Source organism: Poeciliopsis prolifica, unplaced genomic scaffold (genome assembly GCF_027474105.1).
Source record: "Poeciliopsis prolifica strain line A6 unplaced genomic scaffold, Auburn_PproV2 SCAFFOLD003, whole genome shotgun sequence".
In the NCBI taxonomy this organism is placed as follows: domain Eukaryota; kingdom Metazoa; phylum Chordata; class Actinopteri; order Cyprinodontiformes; family Poeciliidae; genus Poeciliopsis; species Poeciliopsis prolifica.
The window spans coordinates 10296411-10320370 of record NW_026562378.1 but is presented as its reverse complement, the minus strand read 5'-3'; the positions used below and the strand labels follow the sequence as shown (position 1 = coordinate 10320370).

The window sequence follows — 23960 nt, the reverse complement described above, 5'->3', positions numbered from 1 at the left end:
ACGATGTTATTGGTGAATTATAGGGCATGTCAAAATATGGGCATACGTTTTTCCAAGAAGGCAGACAACAAAGGAGGAAGTATAAATGTCAGTGATTATATTATTAAACATTGTTTGTGTTTTTTGTTTCGAAAACGTATATGTTCCATCACATCCAATTTTACCTGAATAATTACAACTATCCCAAGAAAAAGGATGAATAAAACAGATAACTTGCACATTTCATTTTATAAATGCAGCCCACGTAGTTCATTCTAGGATAGATTTTAAAGTTCTGCTTTTTACTCTTTGGACGTTTCACAGAAATCTTTGGTTCTAATAATAACTTGCTTTTAGCTCCAACAAGGTCTAAACTGCAGTGTGGAGCAGCAGCTTCTGGAGCAAGTTGTTCAGACAGTTTTCAGCCATCAGTATTTTTAGATCACATCTTAGAGAAGACGAGAACTCGCTGACCTTTAATACAGTATGAGATTTTTTTTATTTTTATGTTATTAATTTACTTGTTTTATTTTGTATAGTTAGGTTGACCAACGCAGCAGTCGCATTTTAGTAAATTTAAACTTGAAAAATAATAAGAGAGAAAATATGAGCTATAGATAAAAATAGATGGAACAGCTCTTGTTTGTTGTTTGTAGCTACGCAGGTTGTCAAAAATATTGCTAAATGCCCCTCACACCAACACACACCACTCTCACACCCAGGTGACATTTTCCATTGAAGGGAGGTCTCGTCCTTAATGAAGCATATAGGTAAATATGATGCTACAAGGTTTTATAAAGCACAAGTACAAGTGTTTAAAATCATAGCAAACCTCTTATCACGCCGAAAAGAAAACAGTTAGCTTACAGAAATTTCAATACACCTATACCAACTTTTATTCTGATACTTTGGAAACCATAGCGTACCTTGTCAAAATTATTACAATTAAGCTGTAAATAACACCATACTGTGATCTAAACCTAAATGTAGCCGTTCAATAGCTCAGTAGTCATAAATTAGAGGAAGATGCGTGCAATTAACATTTTTTTCCATTTCCATTTTTGTCACAATGTGTAGCAAAATGAGGACGTAATTGTTATTTTAAACACATTTTTATAATAATAACAGCAGTAATAATAATAATGTGCATTGTTTATTCAATCATACAGTTTGCTGAATAATGTCAAAACATTTTTTTGAATATATAATTTATCAGTTTTTTTTCCACATCAATAAAAAAATGGCATGTATGATAATTGACATGATAGTCAAGCTTAAAAATCTTTATTGGCATGACAGAAAGTAAACCGTTCCTCTGATTTCTGATGGATTTTCTCGAGCTACTTGAGTTTGTGAGGCTTCCTGGCCATCACCCTAATCTGTAGGAGGTTCAGGATGGGACTCTGACTGTGTCACTCAAAAACATTCATGTCACTGACCTTCAGAAGAAATATGTTGGTAAAATGTATCACTTTATACCTGAGTCTGCCAGGGATCATTTTCAGCTCAACTACATCAATAAATCAACCTTATATTTTTTAGATGTTGTGAATTAGTTTTTCCTTGCATGCACATCTGTTTTGTCTTTCATGTAATTCCACCTAAAAAAGTGGCTATTATATTGTTTTCTAATCTGTGTAATTCCATTTAAACTATTTACATGTGAAATTCAAAGGGTTTTCAATGAAAGTCAGACTAGCAAGGATTATTTTATGCAAAGCTCCTTTAATAAGCAAGAATCCATGTTTATATTATTATTTTTCCACTGAGGGACTTAATGCCATCCATTCTTTGTATCAAAAGCTCTTAGCTCTGCAAGATTCATGAGCTCCCCTGCACACACTGCTCTTTTGAGATCTCTATTTCTGGCATTGATGACATTTAGGTTGAAGTGATACCTCCAGATCTTTTCTGCTTAGACTCTCTGCTGCATATTTCATGTCATATTTAGTAATGAGTGTTATGGTTACATGTATTCGGAACAGCTTTCTACAGAAAATGGTGTGTTTGAAGGGAACAAACCCAACGCTGACTGCTGACAACTCATCTTCTATCTTAAATATGTCTGACGCTATGTAAAGTAATCTTTAAATTTAAATTTGATAACTCTCATAACAAAAAAAAAAAAAAATCAAAAGACGGTTAATTTTCTCATCAGTTACGCTTTAATACATAGCTAAATAAATCCAATACACAACAGTGGGATAAGTTCAAGTTTCTGCATTAAATAGTTTAAATAACTGTCATATAATGTGCTGGAGCTGCGAAACAAATGTCAGGGCAGTAAATAACTCAACCCTTTCAGAGTGGTTTTTCAGGCAGGAAAGAAATTCAGCATGCTCCGCTGAATTCGTTTTCCCGCAACATCTAAAGAAAGTTGCTTGCACATCCATGCTTGCAAAAGTTTCTGCGAAACCACATCTTCTTCTGCTGACGACTGAGCAAAGTTGTGATGTAAATCATTTTGTCAGGATGCAGAGTGCATGACTCTAACACTTAGTTTATCACAGTTTTGTTTCCTTCGGTTCAGTATTTATTCGTCTGTTCATCTCAATGTTTAAATGGATTTTTATAATTGGCTGCAAATCTAGTTTAAAATTTGGATGTGGATAAATAGTCAATGCAAAAGCAATTGCTTATTTTATCAATGACCATAAAGGTGTGTTTGTTTTGTGTGTGTTTTAAATGAAATGTTTCCACTCAGTGCTATTCCACTGTTTCTAATATAGGCTAGGGTTAACGGTGTGGTGGATCTGTGGTTTAACTCACTGCGCAGGTTGGGCATTTCTTTGTAAACTTTGTGTTCGGGTGCCAGGTGTCATAACAAGTCAGAGTACATATACAGATGGAAGGTTTAGCTAATTATTGGTTCTTCATGTCAGAGGAAACAATCAATTTGAAATATTTCTGCTGCAAATTCACATAAAAGAAAGTAAGAAAATTTAGCATGTCATACCTTATAGTTGTGCTTTTGTTTTTTCACAGGGTGTGATTGGTTGAAATTAAATGCCCATGTCATCATCTATGTCCTCGGTACAGTTCTGGCACTAACACTATTGTTTAATATTGCATACTGCTTGTCAAAGATCTGCTCAGGTAATTATCTTTTTTTCTTTCATACATCAAAGGAAAAGTGTTTTTTTTTTTTATGGAGAATATATGATTGCTTATGTTGCAACAGGGAAAAGAAGATGCCAGTGCAGGAAGAGACAAAGGTATGTAGCTTAAGTTTAACATGAGATTAAGTCAATCTCTTTCCTTTCCTTTGACTAAACACAAAGAAACTTATGGATCTTTTTCATCCTTTTCTCTAAAATTCAAGTCGGAGTTCCAGACAAATGGAGGACAATCCAATTTATGGGAATTTAAGCTACATTAATGATGATGAAAGTAGGTACTCCGTGTGTGTCTCTGCATATTCACGTGTTGGCAGAAATATTTTAAATAAATTGTTATGTTGTTGTCAACAGGTGTAGCTGTGTATACAGACCCTGCTCCTCTTCACTCCTCACTGAGCTCTTCATCTTTAAGGATTGCACACAGGGTCCATCCTGACTCACAGGTAGAACCTTTACAGGTTCTCCACTCAATAAAGCATTTATCTATCAAATACTGAAATTATCTTTATTTTTTTTGTGTCCTTCCAGTCCAAAAGTCAGGAATGCTACGCCAACCTGACCCTGAAGGCTCCCAGGCCTCAGTCTGGGCGCATCTCTCCACAGATTCAGGTCTCAGATATCGTGCATTTAGAGGAGCCAGAGGAACCCGGAGAGGAAGAGACGGAAGAACCCGTTACCATAGATGATGCTGTCTCCACCGTGTCTGATCTGTACGCCTCTGTGCAAACTCAGCGACCCAAAGTGGTCGACATTACGGACGGTGAAGAAGGCTACGCAAACCATCTCTGAGACGACCTGTAGACGCTCAGAGGAGGATAGAGGATATTTCAAAAACTTCACCTGCCACCACAGGAGGGCGCTATTTGTCACCACATTGAACTGATATCTGTTTGCAGCAGTGAAGTGCATTAAAGTGTTATTCAGTCCCTGGTATTCTCAGGACATGCAGACAAACAGGTCTTTACAATTCAGTCCAGTATAATTAAATTAGAATGCATTTAAATTCTGAAAAATAAAACATAACCATTGAATGAAACCAACAGGATAACTTGAAGCAAACTGAGAACTAAATGGACCTATCATGTCTGTACATGTATTAATGTTCTAATTTTAGTTTAAGTGCAACCTTTCACTCCTCTATGTTCATTACTTGTTGGTTTTATGGGAATGATGCCTGTAAATACAAATTCTTTGAATACTTTTGTTAAATTGTGGGTTAAATAAAATATGTTTCATACTGAACGATTTGTTTAAAAGTGTGACACAGCAATCAGTGGCAATAATCTAGCACCAGGGAAAGCTTTTCAGGTTTTTCTGCTTTCTTAAAAATGTCAGGTGAACTCAAATCAGGTCAGACATGTTACAAATTGGTACATTTTTTTAAAGTGTGTATTACTTTATCAGCAGTGCAGAAACTCATTAGACATTGTTGCAGGATTATTAAACTTTTAAATGACCAGATCATTATAAAAACACCCACTTGTCCTCAGATGTCCAGTGGGAAGAAAAAGTGCTGACTCCCAGGAGCAGTGCGGTAAATTTCCGCTCCTTGTTGTAATCTTTATTAAGTGCACTATGTGCAGTGTGGAAGGACAATGTTGGAACCAGACAACAATACCTGTACTTTGACTGACAAAGAGCCAAAGGTGAAATCAAATTTACTGAGTTGAATCAAATTTTAACAAAAAGAAAACCAAGATAGCACCAGTAACGCCATACTGCTATAATGTGTGTTTTATGTCTTTTCCTGTTGGCTCATTAACAATAAATCTCTGCAGAACCTGGTGACAAACTGAGGGGGCAATTCAAACATGGGACTCAGCTGTGATGGAGCACAGACACATCAGCAAAGGATTTGAAAATCCAGTTATAAACTGTCAGTGCCAGATGTGTGCACACTTCTTAGAACAAAGAGTCTTGCTGATTGTATGTTAAATTTATCACAGCTGCACCTTTATCTTAGCAGCGTTAAAATTTATTGTCACAATACTTCCTGTGGGAGATAAGGAAGTCTAACACACAGGGGAAGAATATTATGAGTGCAATAATAATAAAATACATTATTTACACCTATTGATGTGCAATAGGTGCAATTTATTTACTAAGATTTATAGTAGATAAATCTAAAAAAGGCAAACTCAAGGCACAAAGATTCCCATAACTACAGATAATTCACAAAGTCTAGATGACATCAACATGCCTTCGTAAGCTTCTTGCAGGTTAATTCAGAATATTTCAGTCAAATCGATGAATTTATAGGCAACTTCTCAAAGGCTTTCTTGTGTGACATTGAGGGAAAATCAAAAGATAAAAGATTGTGTTGCTTGTGGAGGGATACACAAATGTTTGACCCCACCCATAAAAATTAAAAAGCAATTCTAACAAACACTATGTATACACAATTATGATTTTGGAAAAAAGTATTAAAAATCTCTAGTTTTTAGCAATTACAAATTATTTTAGAAATCCTAAATGACCAAAACAAGAAGAGAATTTTGTCACATTTAGCATGAGGCAATGAGAGAGAAAGGTTATATTTCTTCTTATACAGTGTGTGTAAATATCTGGCTTCAAGCGATGCTATAAATGTCTAATTATGTTGTTATAGGGTGAGTGTCAAAAGTGAGTTTGAAAGTAATTTTTTATGATTAGATAAGTTGATCGTGCCACTTAATAAAAGATGCTTAATCTTTGTATTGATAGTACATGATGCAATACCAAGAAGCACAAACTTCAACTCAGCTTATTTTCATTTATAGCTTTGGATGGAGGAAGATTATATCTTCACACTGATTATATTCAGAGTGATTTCTCATTTCATTGGTTTTTATTGGCTCAGAGCGAGAAAATTCAGTCTGATGTCTGTAAAGGATTCAAAGGTTTCTCTGTGGATCTGTTGATGCATCCTTGATAAAAAAAACAAAAAAAAAACAAAATCCCTTTATCCCAGTAACAACTCAAATTTCATATGTTTCTTAGTAGATTTTAGAGCAAAAAATATCTTAATGCTACCTGCTGATTTGTGAAAGTATCAACGATACAGACGTGACTCAATTTAATCTGCTGAGCAAAATTACATAGTTGACATTTTACCAATTCAGTTTATAATTAGTGAGATTATAAACTGAATTTAATTGCAGCGTATGTCAGGCATAAAACTGAACAGTATGCACTTGATTAGAAGGAAAATGTCTGGAGAAATTGTTTTGAAATTAGCTCTGTAGAATTAAAATAAAATTATCTGTATGTAAATAAAAATGCTTTTATTTCTATATATTAGGATATTTTAAGGTACTTGGCAAGTTCAATTTATCAAAAGCATCTTTGAAGACTCAACATAAACAACTGATTTTCCAAACTCAGCATCGAAAGGACTTTGAGATAAAAATGCTCAGTTTCAAATGTGCAACAAACTGTGACAAAAAATCTGAATGACGCGGTACACTTTTGAGTAATATACATGTCCAGTGAATATAATCAATCAAATATTTTTATTTTACGTTTTCTTCAAAAGTAAAACAAATTCAAATGCTGAATTGTTGCAGAGGAAAGACACATTGGGGGCAAAAGGTGGATATTACATTACATTCTAGAATACATTCTCGTAAAACAAAATTAGCAAGACAAAACATCAGGATGAGTCTTAAGATACAAAAGACAGGAGTCACAGATTAAATTAAATGAGTATACAAGTAAACAAGTAAAGCAAGTAAGTAAAAAAAAAGTTTGTGGAATATTATACAAACAGAAAAAAACACAGATCATTGTTAAAAATAAAAACACTGAACCAAGATTAACCTAAAAATGGACCATTAAAAACATGCCAATCTGTTTATTGTCCAAAGTAAAAGTCAATTAATTTCAAAACTCTACTTCTATAGTTGAAAACGTAAGTGCAACTACATGGAAAGCAAATGGTGTAAAAATCTTTTAAGAAAGAGGCTAGAAACATCAGACTTGGGTATTCAAAGTTTCTGCTTTTTCCGTTGCATCAAAGTTTTCGAGAGCCTTGAGAACCTCTCCACCATCAAAGTCTGAAGGCACGTCGAAGAAAAGCTCATCATCAAAGCAGTTCTCATCAGATGGTGACGCCAGGAATGGCAGCTTCATGACCAGCCCGGTGAGCAGCCCACCAGCTGCCGCTGCAGCGATAGTGGCAAAGACAGCTGCAACCTGAAAGAGAGCTTGCTCCTGAGCAGTGCGGCCCAGACCCGGCTTCAACCCAGGAATCAGCTTTTGCAGCTCCAGCAGCTTTGGATCTCCCTCTGGCGGAGCGCGGTGGGAGAAGATCTGATACATGCTGGGCCCATAGATGTCTTCAGTGGCCAAGAGGATAGCACAGATCCCCGCAGTGGATGATATGAGTCCGGTAAGTCCATGCAGATTGTGAATGCCACACTGGTCCTGGATCCTCAGGCGCTGAGCCAAAAAGGGAGTGAGGTACTTGTAGCCAAAGAAGCAGGCAGTGCAGCCCATGATGCCCAGAGCGTATGCAGCTACTGGGGAGATCATCATATCCACAGAAGCCCCGACGGTAACTCCACCTGCCAGTGTCACGTTCTGAATGTCTGCCATTGTTAGCTTGCCTCTTTTGTTGAACATCGCAGAGAGGGCAAAGGCGGTGATAGTGGATGAGCTCAGGCCTAAGAATGTGTGGAGTACAGCTCTGTGCTGGTCATCACCTTTAAATGTGAGAGAAGAGTTAAATGAAGGCCAAAACACCCAAAGAAAAAGCGTTCCCATCACAGACAGAATGTCAGAGTTATAACTCGTGGTCTCTTTGGGGTGTCCTTTATTCAAACTAGGGCGATAGAGGACAAAAGTTACCCCCAGCCCAAAGTAACAGGCAAACAGGTGAATCAGAATACTGCCTCCTGCGTCATTGATCCGTAGATATTTGAGTACAGCCCACTCGGTGACGGAAAAGATAGGAATCTCCAACAAAGCCATGACCAGGAGCTGAACAGGGCCGGTCTTGCCAAGCACAGCTCCGAATGAGATGAGGACCACAGCACAGGCAAACTCTGCATTTATGAGATTGATAACTCCCAAGTGGATTTTACCATCGGAGTAAAACTGGAAGTACCCTTGAATCAGGATGGCCCACTGGATGGCGAAGGTGGCTGTGAGGAAGTTGAACACCATCCCACTGAAGCCGTAGAAGCGAAAGAAAGCCAGCAGGCAACCAAAGCCCAGGAAGATCATCACCTGAACATCAGCAAAGTAAGGGTAGTCACGATACATTGAGTTCTCCATCGGGTTGGTCTCGTTGTTTTGCAGCTTTGCATTAGAGTCATCGTCATAGGTGACAAAGACGGCGAAGAGTGTGATCATCACAACCTCCATCACCAACACAAAGGTTGGCAAACGCAGCCTCAAGCTTGTTGACGCAGTCATGATGATGAACGAGTTGAGATGAGAGACATGCTCCTCCAGTTACTCTAACACCCATTATATGCAGTTTCTTTCCTTGAGATAAGAGCAGCTAATGATATTGGTGCATTATACTCCTCATAAAAGGCTGACCAGAGTCTTTCAAAGAGCAGCATGTCAGATGAATGAACTTCAGACTCTTTACGATTACCTTATCTCTTCTCCAGGTTTATTTGACTGTTCCAAACAAGCTGCACAGTGGTCACATATGTGTACACCACTCTTCAAACAATGAACTTCAATTTACTTCTAGTTCTATAATTTTGATTACTTTTTGGGATGAAAACCAAATAGCATTTTGAGTCTTAATCTGAAATCAAAATTAGTTTCATAAAGCAAAGACAGTGATTTCACATTATTATCTGACTCCTGGTCAAACTCTTATAGAATAACAGTCTGTTATTAGCAATTTTGGTTTATTAGACAACAGAATGTCTGATGTAAAATTTGGTACAATAAAAACAGAGAAACACACTGAATTCATTCCTCAATTCATTTGCTCAATTATTCTTCAGATGTTAAAATGGATCAGTACAGCAATATAAAATATTCAATTATCTACATTACTACTTGTATTTACACATTGCATTACATTATTCAAAAGCTAAGATCTGAATTGAATACATTTGAAAATGTAAGTTTTCATAGTTAGACCTTTTTGTTGTATGTCGGGTGAACAAAAGATTCTTTTTAATATTTTATTGAGTATTGAACCTTCAAGACATCGCCTTTTGGTTAATTGTTCTTAATTTCAATTAAGGACAATTTGGTGGTGATATATCATTTATGAAATCTGTTTTGTTGTGAACATAGTCTATGTTCTACTTGAATTGTAAATAAACTTCATTTTTTAAAAATTCTTCTGTTTCCACATAACTAACTTTTTCTCATCTCATGATGGCACATATTTACTCCCATACAAAGTTACAAGGTTTCCTTCACAGTAAATAACATCCGAAGGCGGTTTTTTTTTCTGTTAGCAATAACACATTTCGACCAGCAGGTGTCGGTAGTAAATTTTATTTCCGCTTTATCCTTGCACATTAACCGAAAGAATAAGAATTGAGGCTTGTCCCGTGATGCATTGCTCTGCCAACGTATGCAAACAGGAACATGGCCACCGGTTTTTAACGTAGGAGCTTTTTATTAGTCCTCTGTGAGTCTCACGGAGTCCGTGACAGCCTGTGAGTCTGCCACGGAAGAAAACCCCACGGTAGAGTTCAGCCGCGGAACGTCCACAGTCTGAAAACAGCGTCCTGGTTGTTGTTCATCAGCCGCAGTCAGGTAAGGGCCGGTTAGCTCAATGTTAGCACACAAAACCCTCTAGTCGGTAAAAATATTACCGGGTTGACGTGCGTTTTGGGAATCCCGATTTGAAATGTAAATGACGGCAGAATGAATACGTAACTTTAAATCGAAAATAAAAAAAGTGAGTTAAAATGATGTAGCTGTGTTTATCTAAAAAAAAAAGCCTTGACACGACTACACCAGAGCACCAGCCAAAAAGAGAAAAAACATGACTGAAAATGTTCAACATTTGTCACCACTAAACTGACTAGTCTGTAAACACTGTATTTTACACAAGAGTTTTTGATGAAACCCCCAAACAGCTGTTAAATGAAAAGCCACATTATTGATATCTTTAACCTGACATACTGATTATTTGTGTTTTGGATGGTGATTAAATCAGAAACTGAAAGATGTTTGTTTTTGTGTCTGTTCCTTCATACTTTTTCAGAGATGCACAAATTAAGCTTTTTTTGGGGGTTGATTCCAGTTTCTGGCTTTGTTTTTCGAGGTCTAGATTTAAAAACAGAAAGTAAATAAAGAAAAATATATAGATTAAAATAAGACAGCCAGCCTGAAACGATTTATTTTATTTTTTTTTAAATCATCAACGTTCTTCATATGTAGTTTTAAAGATGAAAGCTATGATAAACAACTGAAGCTCATCATGTAAACTAAAAGTACATAGGATTCATTGGCTAAACAATTAATACTTAAAGACAAAAACAGGTTAAAATAATTTCTGAAATGTTATAACAATTACACAAAATGAAAGCTATCTTTTTTTTGGTACAAAACAAGTAAATAGTAATTACTGACTCAGACATATGTTGTTTGTCCTATTTATTTTTTAACTAATTTAGGTAAAATTAACCCTTTTAAATAAGTCCAATAAGAACATGCATATTTAAGCAATGCAGTTAAAGAAAAAACCAGAGCCAAAATCCAATGACAAGAGTAAAATGTACCTGAAAGTAATATTATATAAAATATTCTAACAAAAACAAATGTTAACAATACTTTTCCAAATTTTCTGTTTTTCATTGGTTAAGGTGTGAACTAGTTTTTATTATTTTGTTCCTACTAGACATGTCATTAATTAAAACAAAAATATTTTAAAGAGAAACACTTTTCCAAACCAATAACATCAGCAGAGATTGTTTATCACCCTACTTACTCAAAAGATGGGGATATAACAAAATGTCTTATTCTTTTACATTCATCCTGTCACCTTGAGGGACTATACTGACATTGTGGTAAATAAATTACAAAATATTTGCAGGTGCAGTACAGCAGCTATTCAGTCAAAAGGACAACTGAAAAACCTACAATCTGTAAAATGATATTTAACAGTAATTCCTCACTACCATAAATTATGCATAAATCAAATAAATCTCACAAGACTGCAGATATCAAATAATGTCAAGAAAAAAGCAATATTCAGAGTGAAATGCAGGTTGCATCAAAAAGACAATACTGAGTTATTAAATCAAAACTTCCTGAGAGCTTGGCTAACTGATTAATGCTGGTTCTGATTGGCTTGTTGTGACTGAGTGGAGTAATTATGCAAAACACAGGGTCAAGAGGCAACGATTATTTTTTTCAATGATTATCTCATGTTATTGCATAGTGAAAGTTTTGATACATATGTAAAATCTTTTTTTGTTTTAAATTACCTGTTACATTCGGTGTGAGAGTTCACTGTGGGTGGAGCAGAAACGGCGCTCCGTCTATGAAATATTACTACCAGCAGCGCATAGTGGCGGTCCAACAACGGGAGCAGAACCAGCGTCTTAAACCGCCATCTCGTTGACTTAAATTATTTTTCAAGTTATTTGTTTAGGTTTCTGACTGTGATGCTCTTCTGGGTGAGTGTACTTTTAAGAGTTCCCCATACTACAGTAAAACAATAGACTAAAACCATAAATCTACAACTGGATAATTGTTTATGTTTGTGCATATAAAAGTTATTTCCAAGGGATTGGACAGTGCAGCTATGAGAAAAGATCTCATTGCTCCTGAATAAACTGGAGGAGCATTTTCATTTAATAAGACTCACCCATTTGTCCCCATTTATTTCTGTGCATCCACATGTGAGCAACTACTAAATCATTAGAGGACTGCTTGAAAGATTGTATCAGTAATAGCAGAATGAAATATCCTCATTTTATCATGAAGAGTCAGAAAAGCAGAAAGTTCATGAACTTATGAAGCAACCAGATGTGCAACGACATGCTGTTTTTTTTTTTCTTAATGCATTGGAGAGAAACAGTAGAGTCTATAATGGGTGGAAACTGAACATTTTCTTTTGTGCAGTACATTGACAAGGGTAATTGACAGAAACAATGTTCTTTGTAGTGATCTGCAACCTTAGGGTGGTTCTGGTTTTTTCTTAGTCTCGCTGTGACTCTTCCTGGACATGCCAGCAAAAAGTCAGGAGGAGGAAGCTGTCAACTTGCTTCCTGAAATAGATCTAGAGGCAGTCTGTACCGCTGCATGTCCTGGAAGAGCTTAATCTCTTCAAACTGCTTTTGTGCCCTGAGGATATTAGGAACCTATATTCCCCTACATCCACTCCTAGTTTCTGACTCATTCTCTTTAATAAAGAAATGACAGGTTAGGAAGATGCATCCTGTATCCAGATCAGCAGCTAGAAAACTAATTATTTCCTGGATGTCTTTTGGATCAGAACTAAATTGTGATGTAATTTATGTCAATTCAGCTCAAATACTCTGCACCCAATCCCCATAGAAAGTTTGGCACCCTCTCAGTCTGTGAAATGTAAAATGTCCTAGTAGTTATTATAATAAATTATAACATATCAAACTAATCTATTGATAATAAATACAGCAACCAAAAACAAATGAACCAGAAGTAACAATCACAAACAGCTGAAACCATAAATAAAATGTATTATGATGTCTCTGTAAACAAAACCTTGTTGCCCTTCAAAAAATATTAATCATCACAATGGAAATTATGCTCATTTTAATCTACCCAGCAATTATTTGATAAATTAGTTATTGTGATGGGCATCTCAATATATAATATATTCATTTTGACTGTTTTTTTTTTTCAATAACAAACCTACATTCAGCTTTTCAGAAAATTTGAATAGAAAACATAACAACTTAACAAGACATATCTGAAATCTTGGTCTAACAAAAAAGGAGTTTATTCATTGTACAGAGATCGGCTGCTGTTAACGAAGTTTTAATAGCGTTAGCTTTGTTGCCATTGTTGACTTTGGACATACATGTATATTTTTTTAACTCTTGGCAGGATGAGAAATATTTAGACCAGGCCAGTTTGCTGGCTAATCAAGCACAGTGACACCATCATCATTAAAGCAAGTATTGGTACCAAATTATCCTGGATAATAAAATCAGCATCTCCATAAAGCTTGCCTGCAGAGGGAAGGATGAAGTGCTCTAAAATAGACGGCTGTATTGATTGTGGACTTCAGAAAACACAGAGGATCAACTTGGCAGATAATAATAAAATGACACCACAAATCATCACTGATTCCTGACTGGAGTTATTTCTGCTGCTTGTGAACCTTTTTCCATCACAATTTTTCCTTCCACTCAAATTTGCATAAATAACATTGTTTTGTGAATAACCAGCTTATAATATTTGGGATTACTGATTTTCTGGAGAGAGTTGATGATTCTTCTGGACAATTCAATTGTCTTTCTCGTGATTGTGTAGGCCAATGGTTTTCAATCTTTGTTCTCGGGTCCCACTGTCCTTCATGTTTCTACTGTAGCACGTAACGTCATGTTGACGAGGCAATGCTTTTGTTTGATTCAGGTCTGCCAGAACAGGAAGTCATCTAAATCATGAAAGACAGTGGATTTTGAGGATTAAAACCTAATTCTGTAACATTTAAATGTTCTGTGACACTGAAGATTGGCTTTTCTCTGAGCTACAACCATAATCATTGAATGGGATCTGAAATAAATGTTTGAAATATGACTGAATGTCTTTGAATCTGTATAGTTTCTTTTTATTGAACTGCTGATATAAATTACCTTTCAATTATATTCTAATCTCTAAATATGCACCTAAGCAAAGTTTCACATTACTTATGTGAAACTTCAATATGCATTGTCAATGGTAATGACGATAACTAAAGTACTGAGGCAGTAGTTTGAACTTGATATAACTTACTGAAGTAAAGATCTGGTCAAACTGTGTTTCAGTGTCATGGCGAGTCCAAGGACCAGAAGAGTTCTGAAGGAAGTGAGAACCCAAGAAGAGAATAATGTAAGTCCACACACATTGGTGTATTTGTTTGATTTGATTTCATCCAAGAAAAGAAATAACATTTTACCGTACTGGAAACAGAATCCCATTACAAAGAAGCTTGTCTTTGTGTTATAGAGAAGCAGTTTGATGGTCCTTTCATTAGTGCCTAAATAAGCCAGAAGTAATTTTTGATTGTTCTGCCAGTGGACATTTGGTTGGCTGTCATAGTTGGCAGACATTTTTCCGCTTTGTAACATTTGTAAAAAAACAGAAACAACCAAACAAGATACTTTCATTGCACCTAATTTGTGTTCGGAAATACTAAGAGTCGACTGTCAGTATTTTTATGTTGTGAAAATTTAGATTGGAAAAAAAGCTGATGCGCCACTATGCAGCGTTTCTTTTTTAATTGTAACTGACTTTTTCTAATGTTTTCTTTGCAGCTTTGTTTTGAGTGTGGGGCTTTCAACCCTCAGTGGGTTAGTGTTACATATGGCATTTGGATCTGCCTTGAGTGCTCTGGGAAGCACAGAGGCCTGGGAGTGCACCTGAGGTAAGAGGGGTGGAGGACATCATACTTTTGTTGCATCAAGAAATCTAATTTCTTTAAATCTGTCTGGCTCATGTCAGATCATCAGTGATTTTCCTGGTGTTTCAAAGCATATTGTTATAGCCTTTGAGTCGTCCTCTCTCTTCAGTTTTGTGCGCTCGGTCACCATGGACAAGTGGAAAGATATCGAACTGGAGAAAATGAAAGCTGGTGGAAATGGGAAGTTCCGCATGTTTCTAGAACTCCAAGATGATTATGACCCAAACTGGACCTTACAGGAGAAGTACAACAGCAAAGCTGCTGCACTCTTCAGAGACAAGGTGAGGGCACAAAACCAGTGTTTAATAACTAAAACTTTCTGTTTGGTCTGGAAAGGACACAGCATCCTGTTGCACTTTTGTTTTAAAGTTTTGGACTTCAATTTTTAAACAGAAATTATGTTTCTAAGTATTTATTTGTCGGAAATAAAATAGCTTTGTAAATTGTCTTGCGAAAACATTCCCACTCCTATAACTTTATGAAATTACTACCACAAAATGCAATGTGTGACTGGATTGTAGATGATTAAAATCTGATTTCTGTTGTGCATTTTAATTTACGTTCCTTTTAATCAGATTCCTTTGAATAAAATAAAGTACAAATAGTTTTTGGACAGCCGCTTGAGTTATGGAGAATTTTAAATATTCGATTTGATTGAGCTTTTTTTAAGAAGGATGGGCAAAACTTAATCTCTTTGTACAGAACTGGTTGAGACATTTCCAAAATATGAAATATGCATGGGTTTTTCACCATTTCAAATCTGTCACTTTGTTTAGATTTGTCACATAAAATCCCACTAAACGACAATAACGTTTGATGTAACAACATTTTTGCAAGACGTAATAAATTAATAAAATGAGTATACTTTTGTCTTGTGGTCTAAAGAATTCAGTCTTGATTTACTTTTCTAGGTTGCAACATTAGCTGAGGGGAAGGAGTGGTCCATTGATACGTCCCCTGCCAGAAACTGGACTCCTCCTCAACCCAAGTCGGGTCTTTCATCGTCTCACCGGTAACTTGGACAATTGAACACATTAATGCTAGTTGTTATTGAAACAGAGCAGCCATTGAATTTGCTCATTTGTGCTATTTAAATTCAGATCTGGAGGATCTGGACAAAATCCAGCCAGTTCTGGTGACAAAGCTTTTGAGGATTGGTTGAGTGATGATGTCAACTCTTATCAAAGGTAAGAGTTTTCCTGATTTCATCCTGGCTTGTTGTGCACTTCAAGTTGTGTGTTGGTAATTTCATGTAACATGCTTTTATTGTTCCTCAGTGGGGGAGGCTACAGTGGGAACCAAGAGAATCGATATGTTGGTTTTGGCAACACTGTAACCCCAGAGAAGAAGGATGAGGACTTCTTGAACAATGCAATGTCTTCAATTTATTCAGTTAGTCTCTGTATATTTAACTTCTTCTTTTGTTTTTCTAAAGATGACTTATGCCTTTGTTATTTAATATTATTTTTTGTGTTTTGCAGGGCTGGAGCAGTTTTACTGTTGGTGCCACCAAATTTGCTTCAATTGCCAAAGATAATGTAATTTAAAATATTTTATATGAAGCTGGAGTTTAAACGTAACTCCCCTTGAAGACTTGAGAAACTCATTATCTTGTTTCTTTTTATGCTCTTATATAGACAACAAAACTGGCAAACCAAGCGACTTTAAAGGTAAGAGTAGCATCTCAAGTAGCCTGGTAAAGCCAAAGATTTCTTTGTGCTTTATAGTCGATTTTATTGAAATATTCCTTCCAGCTTGAGGCGATTGATGGCATGGACATGCAGTATTTTACTGGCTATTTATTATGCAATGAATGTAGTACATGTTAGGCTGTGATAACAGTGTTATTACTAATATCTCTCTGCCCTCTTTGGATGTAGTTGAGGGGCTATAAACCACCCCCTGAACCGGTAAAGCAGTTTATAGCTGCATGCCCATTTTTGCACATCATTTATTTAAGGCTGCCCCATTTTTTTATTTTTATTTTTTAAGCAAATTGTAAATAGAGAGCCATTGTGCAAAATGTTGCTGTATTACATGTTAATGTGCTTCTGCTTGTTAACACTAAGAGTTGCTTGTGTTGGTGCCTTGAGTTTATGTCCTGATGCAGGAGGTCTATTAGGACATAAACAGTAATATTAAAAAAGGATTGCAAATAATTCCCACCCTTATTATGGATATGAGCTACTGTTCACTCACTTCCATACATAATGGGTTATCCATTTATGCATGACTTCTTTTTGTCTTTTACAAGCATTACAAGGGATGTTAGATGTAAAGATGTGCTATGGCATGTGAAAACATTTCTTTATAGCCCCCAGGATTATCATGTTACTCTGCAGTGCATTCAGTGTAGTGCAGGGCGCATTGTACATAGAATAATGATAATAAATTCTTGTCCAGTGTTACGGGCCCAAAGTGTAAATCAGATAAATACTTTGCTAAATAAGTATTTAAGGGGTAGATTTCTATTTTCTATCTATTGTCGCATTTCCTCAACAATAAATAATATTGATATTTACTCTCTGTAGCTTCTATGCACAGTCTCAGCCTTGTCTGTCTCACTTACTGATGTTGACGGGTAAGGCTGACAAACTGAAATAAATTAAGATGCTGCAACTCAACTGTTAACTAATAACTAAAATAATTATATGTCCTTTGGATGTGAAACCGATACAAAGTTGATTAGACAGTCTTTACACTTGATCAACTATGCATTAAAATGTTTACTTACACTTTTTCTGATTTTTGTGTCTTTAGAGTGATTTTATTTGTTGAATTGTGGCACTTTTAGCCATTGAAAGCCCTAAACAACATATTGGGAGGGGGGGAGTCTTAGTATTATCATGTCAGACCCACTGGGAACCAAAGCTTTCTACATAATAAAGATTTGCTAAAAATTCTAAGATAAATAAAAAAAACAGACAAATCATAGAAAAGTGTATAGTGTAAAGCAGCTTAGAAAGTGAGTGGATTCTTAGCTTTAAAAATATGTTCTATAAAATGTTTTACTTCTCAGAGTATATTAGATGACATGTCTACCTTAAATGACAGCCTGTGTTTGATGAGGACAGAGATGAATCAGTATGCAATAAGTAGTGTTGCCTTTAAAAAACAAGCTGATGTAAGCTTTTTTTTTTCCTTTGCACCATTACTCCCTCTAGAGCTTTTTCAGTGTCATTGTGAATGCTCAGTGTTTACATGCAACTGAAGGACAAGCAGCTCAGTGTGTTGCACTAATGTGGATATTTAATTATGTTTTTATTCAAGTGAACTCTCCTCTCTTGACTTCCAACTAGGCCACAGAGTTAGGACAGACAATAAATGAGAATGTTATCAAACCTACCCACGAGAAGGTAACACTGATGTTTGGAGTCGCTGCTTTGGTGGTGGGCTGCAGTGCTTTTTAGACAAAAACAGCTTCAGATGTGAATGTGCTCTTTCCTCCACTGCTCGTCTCTGACAGTTTTTCTGCTCAATGCCAGCTTACACTAAACGACAAAATCTGCGGACTTTAGTATAAAAAAATGCATCTTCTGCCATTCGTTGTGAATGTCTGCAAACTGGGTATGCAGTCACATTTTGAGTGCTGTGAATTGTTTGAGTAAAATTTTAGGACTGTCTCATTTTAAACTTCTTGGACTAAAAGCTATATTTTTCAAGTCCAATCGACTAATTGCCTTTAATTGCCCAAGTACAGAAGGATATGAATAATGACAGAGGTATGCTTAATCTAAGACCCATTGACTGACACTTGACAAAATCATTTTGTCTTCTAATGTAGAGTTGGCATTTCTAATTCTAGCTGTCTGTAGTTATGATGTGTTTTCCTTTTTTAAAACTGTTACTATTTTCTTGCTTTTGCCTTCTTAATTGGTGGCGCTATCAACTAAACCAATCACTTTTCTCATCCAAATGTTAACTGCTGCTACAACAGTGTGTACAGTAAATGAGTGCTTCTGGTTTTCAAAGCTTCTAATAATAATTTGGCTCATCCAGGTCAAAGATGGCAAATTGATAGATGAAATGACAGTCGGCATCACTGGGCTGGCAAACAAGGTATGATGGGCAGACGTCTGCCTCTGTGTACTGGTGTAAAACCAGCCTCCTGACTGACTGACGGAGAGCTACCCCCGTCAAAAAGAGACTTTAGAGCAAAAACTTGCACAAGAACAGTCCGGTCAGCCTGAGGAGGCTGGTTTTGCACTGGCAATAAAAGCCTGAACAATGCTAATTAAATGTGATGTTTTGTTTTTCTTGCTGCCATAAATATTCTGGCGGTGAGTATACTGTAGACCAAAATGTATCCTGTAATGTTAATAAAACAATTTTTATCTTTTGGACAGTTAAACCATAACGGCAATGTTTGAATTCATTTAATAACTTTAATGTGTTGTGTAAATTATGGTGTCTCTTTTAAATTCTATTTTACTGTGTTTAACAAATCTTTTGGTCATGTTTTAAATTTGTTCTTGCATTTGTTTAGGTTCAGGGAGCTGGAGCAAAATTGACAAACCTGTTTACTGGAAAACCGCAAGATGGGTAATTAAACATCTTATCTGCCTTCTTTTAAAGGTGCAGTTTAGTAAATTAAAACGTAGTGAAAGTGCATTTATTTTAATAATTCTGTGTTATAATTGAAACTCGTGTTTGACCTTAAATAGTTATAGGGATATATTTGAAATGTTTCTGTTCATTTCGATTATTATGGCTCGCAGATTAGCTGACCAGAAATTAGAACATCAAATAAGATCAATAAAGGAAACTTAATACAGAAATGTTATAATGATATAGTCGTGGCATCTACTAACTATGCCAGTTGTCATTGGTAACCTTCACAAGGAGAATAATACTCTAAAGTACATCACTGAAGAAATTTGCTGTTCAAAATTTGATATTGTAAAAGTTACTTACAACTCTCACATAAACTACTTTATTCCAATAATATAGTATGGTTTTTCAGTTAATATTGTTAATTTTCCTCTGTGTTCAGCTCTGGTGGAGAGAGCTACCAGAACATGGATGCTACTGAGGGGTATCAAGGCAGCTCCAGCCAACCCGTGGCAAGGGATTTCTGGGAAACTTTTGGCAGCAACAGCTCCTTAAAGGAGAAGAAATCTCCCAGCAGTGACAGCTGGACCATGGCAGATAATTCTGCCAAGAAGAGCTCTGACAGCTGGGACAATTGGGGCTCTGAAGGAGCCTCCAACAACAAACACAGCACAGAGGAGAGCTGGGAGGCCTGGGACAACAACTGGGAGAATGCGGATGGTAAGACAAAGAAGAGTCCCTCCAAGCCAGCTGATGAAGCCTGGGATAATGCAGGCTGGTGATTGCCTCACAAACTTACGTCATCTAAAGTTTTTTTTTTTTTTTTTTCCCCTTTTCACCTTCTGCCAGTTTCTTTCCTGTTATTCATCTCATTTGCACTTTCTGGAAGAGAGTTGCATTAGCTTAATTCCTGTTTATGCATTCGGATTGAATTTAATCAATGAAACACGGAGATGATTTGAGCTCATCAAACCAACACCTAGAGGAACTGTTTACTGCCAGAGCTATATTTTATTAGGAACTGCCCCCATCTCAAAGAGTCACCTTTAGTCAGTGTAGATAAAATCATGACTTCCTGTATGGATTACCAAAATGTTTTGGTTGTAAAGTAAAATAAAGCGGTGTGCCAACAATGAGTGGTTTGGCAATATTGTTTTTCTTTTCAACTCTGAAATTATCGCATGAAAAAAAATCTGGTATCGTAAATGAGTCACTGTAAATATTACAATATTTTTCTGTTTAGTCAAATTATTATTTTTGAGCACCTGATGCCCATTTAGCCCTACAGTCACAGATTTAAAATAAATCACAATGAAACAGTTTAAGAGCGTGTCTATAGGTGATTAACCTATCAGAAATTAAAATCTTGTAATATGTGGATCTATTATTTGTCATTTTGAGTCAAGATGCCAAAACTGCTTCAAAACTTTGAGAGCTGCAGAATGCCTTTGTTGTGTAATTAGGACAAGAAAATGAGACAAAAGGATCATGTGAAAATTGTTTGCTGAGATACAGAAACAAAAATCTACAACATCTAAATGTTTCTGTACAATTTCAATTAATTTCTTCTCAATATAAGAGAAAATAGTTTCTTAGTGGATTAAATGTTTTTACCTGTCTTGTGTATCCTCCAGTTTAGCACAGAGTGACCCTGGACACTTAGAGTCATAAAACCATCAATAGACACCGGATAAATTATTGATTTATTCTCTCATTTTTAAAGAAATTGTAAAACAGTAAAACAGAAGATCTGATTTATTCATCAGATGAACTGTCCATTATTGTAAAGCTATTAAGATCTATTTTGGGGGTTTTATGCATTTTATGTTTAGTTTTTCATATTTTAATATTTGTTTAAAATGAACATGCTGTGTCAAAATCACTCCGTCTTTACCGCTCAAATCAGGGTTCTTTAATTAAACAAACTTGTATCATCATTTCTACTTTTATGTTTTGAAGACATTATGGACCTTTGAGGGGAAAATTGTATTCTGTATGAATCATTTTAAGTGAAAACGTCTTGTTGCAGGGAAGCACTCCTAGTACTGTACGTGTGCAGGAAGGTTGTTTCAGAAACTGGATCCAGGGAATGAGTGCAGACTAGATTTTCATGAGGGCAGTTTTAAAGCAGCAAATCTGTGAGCATTTGTGACATCATCTCAGGAGGTACTTGTATATTTCATCTCATGGTTGCATTTAAATGAGTATTACTCTTATTAACATTCACTCTGTCCCGTTTGCTTGGATTATGATTGGCCTTTAACACTTGTGAATTAGTTCAATTGCAAATTAGATGAGTTTAGGTGGCATTTGTACTCAGTCATCATCATAGGTGCAGGTACATTATGAAAAGTTAACCTTATAATAAAAAAGCATGATGTCATTGTGAAACGGGGTGTCTGTAGCAAATTTAATTGGACAACTAATTTCCTGTGTGGATTTTCATTTTCTGAATGGTCCAACCAAACCACATTGGACCTTGATTAGTTTTTTATTAGTGCAATAAAAATTTTAATTTGTATCATGCATGGTAAACATCGTAATGGATTTTGTGCCTCTTGGCCTTTGTATTATTATTGTTGGTGTTAATCAGTCAAAAAAATGCCACTGAGTTGTTACACCTCTTAGGATACAGTCTCATTACGCTTAAAGATCTGTTTTAATCATAGAAGAAATATTTTTAGAAGCTTCAATACAAACCCACTTCCCTACCTCCGAGAAGTCCATTGTTTACAGTTTATAATTCTTATTTTCCAAGTCCCTCGGTTTTGTTTTGATGGTTGATTTCAACTGATTATCGTTATTATTTTGTGAGTATGGGTTTAAAAATGTGACTGACAGCAAACTCGAGTCTCCAGTGTTGATGTGTTTTCAGTGTCAATGCTGCGCTGTTTAAAAAAAAAGAAACCTCTCCTGTAACAGTCATCTTGCTGAAACTCTGCGGTCGTGTTTATGTACAGTCATGTGTTAAAGCCTTAAAAAGCCTTCGTAACTTTCTGTTGATAACGATGGATGTTTGCTTGTGTGTCTCTGATGCAGTGAGGTGTACCTTTCAGTAAATGTTGCTCTCATTGTCCGCTATATTACTAGCACATTGTGAAGACCCTGTTACTTCTCTTTTTTTTTTGTCTTTCTAAAGGTGGTATAACATTGAGGATTGTAAGGGAAGACTTTGTGCTGAAACATCTCACCACTATTTGTTTTTTAAGAAGACACAAGAGCAGTAAACCAGCAAATGTCTCACTTAGCCCACTTTTTTCCCCCCATAAAATACAGAATGTGTTGAACAAATCAAATGCATTTAACTAATTTTGTAAAAAGGTAAGACTTTTTTTAAATCAACAACTGATTATATTTCACATTACAGTAATTTAATTTATACAGTTTCTCTGAGCATCAGTTGATCTGTGCCTGTGCAACATTTGAGATGGAGTATGTGTGTTTAGCTGTGAAACTAATCATGTCAAAATACTATTTTTGATGTCATGCATGATATTTAAAGTGGCTATGAATACATGACGTTGTTCCCTCAGTGAATTAAAGTACAGTTGTCTGCTTGTTTCACCAGCAGCATTCCTATAAGGTGAACCTGTGTTACCCATCACGTTAGGGCTGTGGATAATTTTTTTCTGTACACATGGTTCAGTGTAAAATAAAACCGTATCGTGAGTGATTCTGTGTTGAGTGTCATTGAAATTGATAATTTTATCAATGAAAATCCAGATTTTTTTCTTAATTTGCAAAGCCTTTTATGTTAAAGCACCACATGATTCTTTTATACATATGCATCTGAAACATGGTGTCCACGTATTCAGCCCTTTCGAGCCACATTTAGTGCAAGTCTTGCGTGATGTGTTGACTAGTTTTGTGTTTATATGGACTGAATGTTTTGCCCATTCTTTGTAAAAATACCAAAACTTAGATGACAATGACAACCTATGTAATGAGTAACTTTAAAATATCGATCTAAGTCGTTCCATTCTAGTTTAGACTGTATGTTTTTGGCCTGCTGAAAGTTTGAATCTCTGCTTTTCTGTTCCTGCTGAAGAAAAAGATTCCCACAGTGAAATGCTGTCACTGCCTTCCTTCATAATAGGACCGGTGTGTTCAGGATGATGTGCAATGTCAAATTTAGCGTTTTGCTTACTGACCAAAAAAGTTGTTCTGTCTCCTACTCAAGATGAGATAAAACTCATCCACTCCCTTTTTTAACAGCCTTCTTTTCCCCTACATGGCCTGTGGTAAAGTTCTAACAAGATTTATTAGGAATGTTTTTGTTTTTTAACAACTTTCCCATTGTCACTTTTCCATAAAGACCAGATTTGTGTGCTGTGTATAACATTGCTTTCCTGAGTACAGTTGACTCTTTGCTTTCCTTTCTTAGCTGGCCTGATTAGGTACAGTCGTCTCTTGTTAGGTTGTTTGCAGTTATATTATTTGTATTAAAAATTAATAATGTTGGTGCTCTGTGAGATATTTAACACTTGAGATATTATTGTGTGATCTACCATATTTATCCCTAACCTGTCCATTATGCTCCTTCATGACGCTGTTTGTTCATTGTTTTCTAACAAGCACCTCCTTCACAGAACAACTGGGTTTATACAGACTCTCAGGATTAGATGTGATTAAATCGGGTGACAACTACTTATTCAAATATGAATTTGTAAAATAATGAGAACCCCATTTGCTTCACCTTGCAGAACTTTTAAAAAGGCATTTTGAGTTTTGTTTTGCATTTGGTCCAGCAA

General features: G+C 35.9%; 2 protein-coding genes across 9 annotated transcripts; one reads left to right on the top strand and one right to left on the bottom strand.

The window, feature by feature from the left end:
* Positions 1-6570: 6570 nt before the first annotated feature.
* Positions 6571-8527, bottom strand: rh50 (Rh50-like protein). Its single transcript, XM_055026932.1, has one exon. The coding sequence runs from the start codon at positions 8493-8495 to the stop codon at positions 7050-7052; it is 1446 nt and encodes a 481-aa protein (XP_054882907.1). The 5' UTR covers positions 8496-8527; the 3' UTR covers positions 6571-7049.
* arfgap1 (ADP-ribosylation factor GTPase activating protein 1) lies at positions 8303-22882 on the top strand. 8 transcript variants are annotated; one of them, XM_055026934.1, is made up of 14 exons: positions 8303-8321; positions 14024-14087; positions 14513-14622; positions 14768-14939; positions 15570-15670; positions 15759-15845; positions 15936-16050; positions 16140-16196; positions 16296-16328; positions 16539-16568; positions 17958-18014; positions 18658-18717; positions 19145-19200; positions 19652-22882. In XM_055026934.1, the coding sequence occupies exons 2-14, from the start codon at positions 14028-14030 to the stop codon at positions 19989-19991; spliced, it is 1278 nt and encodes a 425-aa protein (XP_054882909.1). In that variant the 5' UTR covers positions 8303-8321; positions 14024-14027; the 3' UTR covers positions 19992-22882. The 8 variants fall into 8 exon arrangements, with proteins under 8 accessions (XP_054882909.1, XP_054882908.1, XP_054882910.1 ...); XM_055026933.1 differs by lacking the exon at positions 8303-8321 and adding an exon at positions 9620-9815; XM_055026935.1 differs by lacking the exons at positions 8303-8321; positions 16539-16568 and adding an exon at positions 9620-9815.
* The last annotated feature ends 1078 nt before the right edge of the window (positions 22883-23960 follow it).